General features: G+C 35.2%; 2 protein-coding genes across 13 annotated transcripts in view; one reads left to right on the top strand and one right to left on the bottom strand.

Annotated features, from left to right (window-relative positions):
• The window catches only part of LOC108362973 (ADP-ribosylation factor 3), a 113058-nt gene extending 101656 nt beyond the window's left edge, over window positions 1–11402 (top strand). For all 9 annotated transcript variants that reach the window (XM_017616138.1, XM_017616136.1, XM_017616135.1 and 6 more), the window contains one exon: window positions 11045–11402. In XM_017616138.1, the coding sequence (XP_017471627.1) occupies window positions 11045–11187 (143 nt within the window). In that variant the 3' untranslated portion in view covers window positions 11188–11402. The remainder of the gene's footprint in view (window positions 1–11044) is intronic.
• LOC108362975 (transcription factor Adf-1-like) lies at window positions 605–2425 on the bottom strand. 4 transcript variants are annotated; one of them, XM_017616147.1, is made up of 4 exons: window positions 1765–2425; window positions 1572–1707; window positions 1331–1487; window positions 605–977 (listed from the first exon to the last, which is right to left on the bottom strand). In XM_017616147.1, exons 2-4 carry the CDS (start codon window positions 1699–1701, stop codon window positions 794–796), a joined length of 471 nt encoding a protein of 156 aa, XP_017471636.1. In that variant the 5' UTR covers window positions 1702–1707; window positions 1765–2425; the 3' UTR covers window positions 605–793. The 4 variants fall into 4 exon arrangements, with proteins under 4 accessions (XP_017471636.1, XP_017471637.1, XP_017471634.1 ...); XM_017616148.1 differs by having other exon boundaries at window positions 1572–2425; XM_017616145.1 differs by having other exon boundaries at window positions 605–1707.
• Window positions 11403–12101: the final 699 nt, after the last annotated feature.

Here is a 12101-nt window from a genome sequence, read left to right on the forward strand (position 1 = left end):
GGAAAAAATTGAAAATGCTGTTTTCTCAATTTGAAAAAAACGATAATTTCGCAAATTCTTAAAACGTATTCTACCTTTTTAATTTTTGACCTCATATTCAGATTGTGTAGGTTATTTTACATGGCAAATGACTATAAAATTCACGACTTTCAACTATTTTGTTAGAAATTTTTTTCCCAGAGTGCATATGGTTTTCTAAATTTTCAAATGCAACGCGCAAATTAAAAATAAAATTTTGCACAGCTTATTTTTAGACCAAAACACATCTTTTTCCGCCCGGCAAACCAAATTTTAATTTTAACGAACGGTCTAGTGTACATATACATACATATCGATGGTCCTCTGCAATAACGACACAAAAAATAAAAAGGCGTTGCTACAGTTAAGTGGCTCTTGTCTCTTGTCCCTTTGCAATCCTTACTAAGGTAAGCAGTAAGGATTGCTAAAGTAAGTACATGGATTCGACATGGATTTGAGTCATGAGCCACTTAACAGTAGTAAGGGTTTTTATTTTTTGAATTTTGAATTGTGTCGTTGTTGCACAGGACCATCGATATGTCAAGATATACTAAAATTAAACAAAATTCATAAAAAAATAATTAAATTAGGAAAAAATCATCAGTCTTAGTTTGCAATATATGCATGCGTTAGCAATTCAATTTTTAGCCGTTCACGCACGTGATCGGGCTTTTTCTTCAGGCACTCGTCTAGCATTTGCAGGAAGGCGCTGTTATCAGAATCGGTGTAGCGGGCTTTGCTTGCAATTACGGCCTCAATACTGCCACACAGACGATCAAATCGTTCGTGCGATTCTTCCACCCGCTTGCGCTTCTTTCCTGCTGGAGTGATTGCACCGGTAATGGGCGCCTCTTCCACAAACTCGACCATTTCCTCCATCGCCACTTTCGCTGTGTGGTATTTGTGGGGAGTTGCTGTATGAGGGTTGATCATCGTCAAAATCCAAGTTTGAGATTGTTCTGTAAAGAAAATAATAATAAAGCATATAGTAATGTAAATTTGTATGCCTATGTATTTACACTGGTCAAAAATAATTAATGCATAAATTGTTTGTTCACTAGTGTAACATATCATAAGCATTCATATTTACAAACTTCTTATATTGTATTATTAAAACAATATACATTTACATACATATGCATGTATTGCATGTCTCTAATCCTTGTCTACTCCTTAAAAAATTATGGATTACTAAAGTAAGTGTTAGGGATTAGAGTCATGAGCCACTTAAAAGTATGTAGTAAGGGTTTTAATTTTTTGAATTCTGTCGTTATTGCCGGGGATCATCAGTATGTATTTCTGAGTAGTTTACCTTCTAGGAGCTATGTGCTTTGTTAGGAAGCGCATAGCGTCCATAAAGCACCATTCCGGCTTGTAATTGGCAGCGTCTCCGGATTTTGGCCGATTGGCTGCCACCTCCCGCACAAATCTGTCCCGGAGCGACTTCCATCTATTTCTGCAGTGTTCCTCTATTATTGAAGAAAAAAGCTTAGTAAATAATCACTCATATATTTACATATATACAAATATACACAGAAATAGCAGCTACTTACCAGAAACTCCTACGGAAGCCGCAACTGCCTGCCATGCCCATTCCTTCAGATACTTATTCCGGAATAAGTTGGAACTTTTGTCGAACAGGCATGGCTGCATTTTGATGGCCTCAATTAGTTTCTCCTCCATCCTTTGCTGAAAGGTTAAAAACCTAATTACTAAGGATTTGTTTTAGTAAAATTTTACATTTACCTTGCTTTTTTGAAAAAAATTAAAAATTTATCGCGTCCGTCTCAAGCGAATGTGAAGAATAAAAGGAAAATAAAAATCAGCTGACGCTCAACGCGCGCGAAAAGATGAGAGTTGGCGAGCTTTCGGCGTCGCTTTGGCGTCAGCGTTGCTTATGTGGGAAACTTAGTATTATTGCATGTATTTATCTTTTCTGTCAAAGCGAATCTGTCACGTAAAGCGAAGCAAGCGTTTTACCTGGCATCAGCTCAAGGCTTTTTATAGCTTCAGCAAGAGTCAAACATTCTTCTCCAATTTAGGTAGAGCGTCATTATTCCTTGTTTTCTGCTTAAACATACGGTCGTCGTACTCTTCTCGCTTCCTAATATGTTTTAACACAACACCACTATTTGTTGTTCGTTCTGGATGGCGTTGCCTCAATGGGTGATTTGGATGGAGAAATATCGCTGCGAAATTGCTGACTGTACGCTTCATCTACCGTAACTTGCAAAGCTGAGACTTCCTCATGTGCAGTGAAGCATACCGTATTATATAATATTAAAAAAATAAAAATACTTTTAACACTTTTAAGGACGGGTGGACTGCAGGGTCCATCTCGTAAAGCTGGGACATAAAATCTTTTGATACAGTTTTATTTAAAACAAAACAATGAAAAAAAAAACTTGAAATAATGAACGCAAACATGTATGTATATCGACGGCTGAGTGGAAGATCGACCTATCTCGGTACCCGGTTCGAAAACGCCCTATCTCAGAAAATGGCTCAAAAACGTGCTACTTCAGAATTTGTTTGAAGAACGCTCTACCTCGGAATTTGGTTCAAAAATGCCCGATCACATCTGAAAACATATTGAAAAAATATTAAAATAGGGGGTTTTTGAATCGAACTCGGAGATGGGGCGTTCTTCGACCAAATTCTGAAATCGGGCGTTCTTGAAAACTTCTGTCTCAAATAGGGCGTTTTTGAATCGGCTGCCGAGAATGGTCGATCATCCACTCAGCGGTCAATATACAGCTTTATTTTTCATACCCGTGAATTTTTTTCAGAAATTAGTATTATTTTTATAATTTCACTAAATATAAATGAAAGCCGTAAAAAATGCAGCAAGAATGGTAGACTGCAACATAGCGAGAGTACTAGTTCGACGGAATAAAAAAAACAAATATCATAGAAAATAAGAATGCTGGATTTGTTTATGGCTCCCTTATGTTGTACTAGTTTGTTCTCATCCCCTTCACTAAGAATATGAAACTTATGCGCGTAAAGTAAAGTGTAATTTTTTTCAATAACACTCAAATATTTAAACTTAGCCAAAAACATAGGAGATTCTCACATTATTATTATTATTATTATTATTATTATTATGCACCGAAGCATGTTAGGCTACCCACTAAAACCCAGTCCCCCACCGCCCGCGCAAGAATCCCGCATCTGGCGCCGCAATTCTGCATGTCGTCAGAAGCAGGAGCGCGCTACTAGAGCCTCAGGGCTGCTCTTTTGTAGGGGCGTTTCATTCGGGTGTCCTCAGTAGACATCCATCTTCTCGTTTGCAGCGGAGTACGAATTTCACGTATCTGGCAACTGCTTCTCACTTGTCTGCACTGGAGATCTTTACACTAATTACGTTGTTCGGGGTTATGTCTCCGTATCTTTCTTACAACATTCTGCGCGAAGTCAAAAAGTGCTCGCAAGGGAAGAATGTATAATGTACGTTATCTTCGACGTTTCCACAGTTGTTACAGAACGGTGAGTCTACCCTGCCCAGTAAGTAACCATGACGGGTGAGGAATTGCGTCAGGTAGGAATCAACTTCCCCGTGCGGTCTTTTCAACCATGTTTAAAGGTCGGCTATCAGGGTGTGCGTCCAACGACATTTTGTGCTCGCGTTCCAGTTTTGTTGCCACTGCTGGATTAGTTGCTCGCGTGTCCTTGCCGCGGCAGCTGCATGGCCTATCTCGGCACCGAGATTGTAAATCTCTTTTCGCTCGTAAGCAAGTAGCTCAATTGGCATGGCGCCAGAAATAACTAGAACCGCGTCCGCGGACACTGTACGGTATGCAGAAGCAATGCGTAGTAGCCTCTGCGCTGGACCGAAGACATTTGAATCCGGTATTTTTTGACTTTCGATGCGTCGGCCCATATTTCGCCATCAGCCGGCTTAGAGCTACCGCGCTCTGCGCAGCTTTTTCACATACTCCATGAATGTGTTCCCAGAATGTGAGTTGGTTGTCACGCTGCACCCCTAGGTATTTTGTAGCCCTAGAAGTTATCATTGGCTGAGGTCCGACAATCATGTTTATAACTGTCCATTTCTTGGTGAGAAGCACGATCTCTGTTTTGGCTGTAGCCAATTGCAGACCGTGACCGCTCATCCATCCACTGACGCTGCGCATTACCTGGTTCAGCTTGGGCTGCGCTAGCTGGATGTTTCTTGCTGTTATGATGGCGGCCACGTCGTCGGCGAAAGCGACAAGGAAGGCGCTCTCCGGCATTTCAGTGAGCAGCAGACTGTCATGTAAGGCGTTCCAGATGTCCGGGCCAAGTACAGACCCCTGTGCCGCTCCGCCGGCTATACATCTTTTTCTCTAACCTTGTGTCGTGCCGTACAAAAGCCAACGGTCTCTGAGGTAGTCCCGAATAATATCTAGCAAGTATGTTGGAACTTTGAATGACCGTTCCAAGGCCTCCAGCATGCCGTCCCATCGTTATTATTATTATTATTATTAATTCCCTTAATTCAAGTTGATTTTGCCTTTTTAAACAGGTGGTAACCTGCGTACTTGTAGTTTAGAAATGAGGCCTTTTTAAATCATTTATATTGATACTCATATTGTAAGAATTCATTTGATTTATTAAATAATTTTAATGAGTTCTTAAATAGATGGCAACCCTCTTCATATACCTCAAAAACACTCTAGTATTCAAACAAGATTTTTTAACACTTCCATTTGACACACATTTTAATACATCATATAATTTGTGCATAAGTTAACTAAATTCCACTTTTAAAGTGGTGGCAACCATCTTCAAAATATTTTTAAACAACAACCTTCTTAACTTCTTGACTGACCGCATATTGTGATAGATATTTCAATTACCTAATTTCCTCAATACAAGCTGGATTTGATTTTTTAGTACAGTTGGCAACCCTACTAAATGTCATTTAGAAATAAACGCTTGTCAAACCCATTTCCATTGATAAACATATTGGAATAGTTCTTAACTTAATAAATAATTTGAACTGGATTTAACATTTTAACAGATGGCAACCCTTTTAAAACCCCAAAATATTCTAAGCGTTCAAACAAACGATCATTATTTTTAATATTTTATATAACTTCAAAATATTTTCTAACTACAATCTTCCTAAACCTCTTTCGCTTGACAGCCAATTATGAAAACATATTTCAATTATTTACTTAGTTCCCTTAATTCAAGTTGAATTGGATTTTTAAAATTCAGTTCGTATGTAGCTCGTCGTTTTCATTGTTTTCGGGCTATTACTAAGCAGAATTCTGCTTTCTGAGTTGCCGGAAAAGAGAGGCGGAAGTATTTTTGCGCACACTTTCGAATGAATTAAAAAAGTTAATTTCCGCTTTCGGATTATTATTATTAGCGTTAAAACTCGTCGATTGATGCTCTTCCTGACTTTTTAGGAGAGTTGTGAGTGCGTGAGTGAGTGAGCTGGTTCCGCTAAAGTGAACTACTATTATCAATTAAAATAAGTAAAATTTGAAAAATTGACACTTTGAATTTCAATAACACCAATAATNTCCCATCGTTATTATTATTATTATTATTAATTCCCTTAATTCAAGTTGATTTTGCCTTTTTAAACAGGTGGTAACCTGCGTACTTGTAGTTTAGAAATGAGGCCTTTTTAAATCATTTATATTGATACTCATATTGTAAGAATTCATTTGATTTATTAAATAATTTTAATGAGTTCTTAAATAGATGGCAACCCTCTTCATATACCTCAAAAACACTCTAGTATTCAAACAAGATTTTTTAACACTTCCATTTGACACACATTTTAATACATCATATAATTTGTGCATAAGTTAACTAAATTCCACTTTTAAAGTGGTGGCAACCATCTTCAAAATATTTTTAAACAACAACCTTCTTAACTTCTTGACTGACCGCATATTGTGATAGATATTTCAATTACCTAATTTCCTCAATACAAGCTGGATTTGATTTTTTAGTACAGTTGGCAACCCTACTAAATGTCATTTAGAAATAAACGCTTGTCAAACCCATTTCCATTGATAAACATATTGGAATAGTTCTTAACTTAATAAATAATTTGAACTGGATTTAACATTTTAACAGATGGCAACCCTTTTAAAACCCCAAAATATTCTAAGCGTTCAAACAAACGATCATTATTTTTAATATTTTATATAACTTCAAAATATTTTCTAACTACAATCTTCCTAAACCTCTTTCGCTTGACAGCCAATTATGAAAACATATTTCAATTATTTACTTAGTTCCCTTAATTCAAGTTGAATTGGATTTTTAAAATTCAGTTCGTATGTAGCTCGTCGTTTTCATTGTTTTCGGGCTATTACTAAGCAGAATTCTGCTTTCTGAGTTGCCGGAAAAGAGAGGCGGAAGTATTTTTGCGCACACTTTCGAATGAATTAAAAAAGTTAATTTCCGCTTTCGGATTATTATTATTAGCGTTAAAACTCGTCGATTGATGCTCTTCCTGACTTTTTAGGAGAGTTGTGAGTGCGTGAGTGAGTGAGCTGGTTCCGCTAAAGTGAACTACTATTATCAATTAAAATAAGTAAAATTTGAAAAATTGACACTTTGAATTTCAATAACACCAATAATTATTATATCCTCAAAAGAATTATACCGTTATGGTCAGGGCTAAGGTCCCTACGTATTCTGCACTTTTACCTTTAATAAATTTAGTTATATGCATAAATCATAATAAATAGTTATATCAAAAAGCGAAAATATACTTACTTTTCTCGCTCTGGGTTTCCATTTTTCCTTTGCCAAATTCATTATTTTAGTAATCAGATGGCAATAGTGCTGCCAATAATTTCGCTTTCGCCACAAAGTGAAAGTTGCAAGAATACCCGGTACAAGTATTGGATACAAAATTTTAATAAATTTAAGGTGACAAATTTTTGTAACCAAATCGTTAAGCTGAGATCACACGATTGCCGCAAATGCACCAATCTGGAACAATTTTTATTGTGCTGTATTGGAGCACAATAAAAAAATTGTCCCAATCAAATTCTGTACAGTCACACGGTTGCCTCTTTTTATAGAATTTTGATTGCCGCAAGTTGGTGAAAAGCAATATAGTGACAATAATTGCCCCAAACTTATCACACGATTGTTCTAGCATGCGGCAATCGTGACAATAAGATGTTGCGCTGACTTCTAAATTCTGTTTTGTTCTTTGTTGAGTCAAAATGGCGTATTCTTAAAAAAAGTAAATTGCATCTAATTTATATATTGTGGGCTCATTTTATGCATATTTGTTGTTTGAAAGCAAAGAAGCAAACACTTGAGTCCAATGAATACTGACGCATTTATTTAGAAGTTTGATAGTACAGTTTTTTTATTTCTCGACGATAACTACAACGTGATATATATGTGGAGTTCAAGTTACAAGAGTTTTCTTTTTAATTTTGGTTTTCTTTTTAATTTTGGCTTTTTTATTAATTACAAGTAAAATGGTACAAAATAATTATGTATGTTGAAATGAAAGCTCTGAATTTATATAATTTATGTTTGGAATGAAATTTTATAATTATATGTACAGCTCGCAACAAAAGATAACACCTGAACATTTTAATCAATATTGACTTTTTTCTTCTGTTTGTTTAATGTTAATTTTTTCTATAAATCCATAGCTCGTTGTTTAGTAAAAACCACATAAATAAAAATTTCAAACTTTAAACAACAATTAGAAACATTTCTTAAACTTTTTATAACAATTCAATGGTTTTTAATTTGGATTTCTAGAAAAAAAATTGTTATGCAGTTTACAAAGTAATTTGCATAGAAGAAAGTGCATAATACCGCCAGCTAAAAAAATTATAAAAAATCGACAGGATTTTTTAGCAACTTCAAACTTGCACCTTGTTGTACTAAATTTTAATGAGCTATAAAACCGAATAACAATTTTTTTTTCTAGAAATCGAAATTAAAAACCGTGCAATTGTGTTAAAAAATTTAAGAAATTTTTAAAATTTTTGTATAAAGCTTGCAATTTATGCGGTTTTTGTTACACAATGAGCTATACTTCTATAGAAAAATAATGAACACTAAACAAATAGAAGAAAAATAGTCAAAACTGGCCAAAATGTTGAGGTTCTACCATTTCGTCGTGGGCTGTATTGAACTTTTAAGTTTTTTTTAAAATAAATTTATACTGTCATGCCAGTTCGCCAATTGGCGACATAAAATACCTTTCGTATTCTTCTCGTATGAGTTTTGCTTGTGGTGATGTATATCGCAGCAAAGATTCCGTCATCGGACTTCAAGAAAAATTATAATTTGAATACAAATTAAACAAAATTAATAGTTATGTTGCTTCCGAAAACAAGGATATTGATTTCAGTGATTTTTGGACACATACGGAGCAAAAAAGTAAATTATTAATAAACAGCCTAAATATTGTTGTGTATTGCTCACTTCAATTGCCGCACAAGAACACAATAAATATTGCCGCAATTTTGAAATTTTCATTGCCCCATGATTGCCAATCGAGCTATCACACGATTGCCGCAAGTGAGTTGTATTTGATTGGGCATTGTAAGCACAATATCGGCCTCTATTGCCGCATGAGTCAATTTATTGTGAAATCACACGATTGGGGCATAAAATGAGGCAATAATTGGTGTATTGCGGCAATCGTGNACGCATGAGTCAATTTATTGTGGAATCACACGATTGGGGCATAAAATGAGGCAATAATTGGTGTATTGCGGCAATCGTGGGATCTCAGCTTTAGAATAACCTTATTAAAATCTGAATTTGTCACCAGGAAAAATTTTTACATTTCGTTAGATGTTTTTTTTTAGTTTTCCGATTTTCCCCATATGCATACAAAAACAATTTCCTTTTTTGAATCCGGGCTTAGACAATCTTTTCTAAAATCCGTCGGAAGTATTTAAACAATATATATACGGATTTGTCGAAAATTGACTTTGCAGCATTTTTTAACAAAACCTCCAAAAATTTCCCACTATGAATTGGTCGATATTTGTTCGTAATTTTTGGAGATCAAACCTCATAGCTACCACAGGGAGCATCCGAACAGACAATTGCTTGAAGTAGTGCCTCCTCCTTGGTCCGTCACAAGGCATCTCTATGGACTCACGGATGAGAACCAGGGTTGTTGAGAATATTCGCATTCGCATTCGCAACTGCGGAGCTTCCGCATTAATTTTAACATTCGCATTCGCTATAATCAATGCGGAGCTTTTGCGAATGCGAATATTTTACAAGTGGACCGATAAAACGTATATATGGCAAAAAAAAAGTACATATTGTAGCCAATTTTTTTTTGCCTGTGGTCGTAGGAGTATTTGTGTAACAAAACTTGTCAAATGTCTTATTTATCAACTTTGATAAAAATGTCTTTAAAATATTGTTTCTTAAGCTATACAACCGAACTATCAATGGGCAGCTATAAAAGTCCCCACTTCTACTTGACCCTTGACGTACGTCAAAGAGAACATAGTCCTTTTAATAATATTTTGTTTTTCTGTGCTTTAAATACCTGCTTTGGCTTCTTTCTTTTTTATGATTTTTTTGGAACAATCTTAAAAAAAAACTACTAGACACAAAAGAAGAAAGTGTGGACTGTAATTCTTATCAAAATTTTCGTGATTTGCTTTTGATGTTATAGGCGGCATACGCGGGGCGTCTGACTCGTGAGTCGGTTTGGATGTGTTTGTGAAAACAAATATGTGTTAGTTACATCAACATGACTCCCGGCATGACTCTGAATGATTCAACTGTGTGTAGTCGAAGGCGAGTCAACACGTACACAAATGACTCGTGAGCAAGACGTACCACGTATGCCACCTATTACATATATTCGTTTGAATAATTTCAAATGGTGCTCTTTGGGGAATTCATTTTTAGCCAAAATTTAAAAAACAGTAGTTTTGTTTACTTGTTGGATAATATTTTTTTTTTATAGGGATATGCATTGGATTCTTGGCTAAAAACTTCTGTGGTAAAACTGTCCCTTCTTTGCCATTTAAAGTCAATGAGTAAGCTCCTTCAATAGGGATTTCCAGCAGAAATGATCAACTTCTAGCTATAAAGAGAATCGATGCTCAAATAGTTAAACAGCTATAGGTCTGACCTTTAATTAAGTAGATAAGAATTACGTAACTATCTGTTATTCAAATGCTTTAAAAAAAAAATAGCAATATTCTGATCCTATTCGGCTGGCAGCCACGACTTTNAGCTATAAAGAGAATCGATGCTCAAATAGTTAAACAGCTATAGGTCTGACCTTTAATTAAGTAGATAAGAATTACGTAACTATCTGTTATTCAAATGCTTTAAAAAAAAAATAGCAATATTCTGATCCTATTCGGCTGGCAGCCACGACTTTGGAAACAGAATTTTGTTCAAAAATAATAATCTATTTTCCATATCCACCTATTTAGCTCGCTATAAGCACAAATTTTTTAAAGCAGTCGCAGAAGAAAGTAATAAAAATGAATTACAAAAACTAAAATCGAAAAGTGCTGATAAAGCTACTGGTTCTCCAAATTCTGAAACAAGATGATATATGTATCTGGTTTGGCTTGTAAGCGCTGTTTAAACAACGATCTTGCCATTATGCTAGATTCTAATTGTTTTTTAAAAATACTTGACATCCGCATTCGCATCCGCATCCGCGGATGTTAGCAGTTAGATATTCGCATCCGCATTCGCATCCGCGGATGTCTGAAATTCCACATCCGCAACATCCCTAATGAGAACCACACATACCTAACCCAACTACTATCCTCGACGCTGTATCGACAAGCCCTAAACAACGATATCAACCATCTCTTTACCACCCACTTAAACCCACTCAGCTAACTCTACCTTTGGTCCGTACCGTAGAAACAGACTACCTTTAGTTGAGCTTGACGACAACGATCCATAGACTAGCCGATTTAGGAAGAGGTTTAGTAGAGCCGCTATAAAAACAACGTCACTAAGTTATATGTTTATTAAAATATGTGCATACAAACAATGCTTTTACTATATAACTATAATACTTTAATTTTTACAGCAATGAAACCACACGAAATTCAAGAGAAACTAGGATTAACTAGAATAAGGGATCGCAACTGGTATGTTCAACCGTCATGCGCAACAACAGGAGATGGCCTTTATGAAGGTTTAACATGGCTTACTTCCAATCATAAGTTATGAAAAATATTAAAATCTAATTAGAGAATTCAATATAAGATACACATGCTTACCATGCTTTTTAGCAAACGAACAACAGTAGTAAATAAGAAAAATTTGTAAATTATAATAATGAAGAAATAGAAGTTTGTTTGATTATATATACGTTAAAGAAATAAGTTACATAAATCATATAATTTGTAAATATATGTTTAAATAAATTTCAATGAAAAATACAAGTAATGAAAAAGTTGCATAGATTTTTCGTATATTTTTTATGCCTACATACATATCGCCTCCCCTATTCCAGAAACATGAATGTGCAAAAATGAAAATACTGTGAAATTAAGTTTGAACGTTTTTCTATGAGACTTAGCTCTACATTCATGTAATTGACATTGTGAAATACGTATGTGGTTTCCATGTACACTTGGTATTCTAGGTTTTGGTATAACATAGAACATCCAAAGATTTATCAAGTCAACCCATTAACTTAAAATTAGAAAATTTGCACATTCATACTTCTGGCATGAGCGGATGATATGTATGTAGTTCTGGAGAAAAAGGTTTGGAACTTTATATTTAAAGAATAGCGATTTTGTAACCAAAGGCGTAGCGCTATTAGTATGTATGAGTATTATTAAATATGTGCATGGTTATAGTTAAAATAAAAACAATATTATTGTTACTAAATGTAAGCTTTATAGTATCCAAGTTCCGACTTTCGTCGCCAAACATACATACATATGTATTTAAAAAATATATTTTTTTCGCGGGAGTATAATTCCAAACTTAGACTATACAGGGTGTCCCAGAAGTAACGTGCCAAACTTTAGGGCAAGGTAGGTGGGGGGGTGAGCTCACTGATAAACAAAAAATTTTCAGGTAAAAGTGTCACCGTTTTTGAAATATTTACATTTTTTCGAATTTAAAAAAAA

This window comes from Rhagoletis zephyria, unplaced genomic scaffold, assembly GCF_001687245.7.
Source record: "Rhagoletis zephyria isolate East Lansing unplaced genomic scaffold, Rhagoletis_zephyria_1.1 Rzeph_scaffold_01155, whole genome shotgun sequence".
Taxonomy (NCBI): Eukaryota; Metazoa; Arthropoda; class Insecta; order Diptera; family Tephritidae; genus Rhagoletis; species Rhagoletis zephyria.

Coding starts and splice junctions, on each gene's coding strand:
- LOC108362975 (XM_017616145.1), bottom strand. CDS start 1,098: ATGCTTATGATATGTTACACTAGTGAACAAACAATTTATGCATTAATT.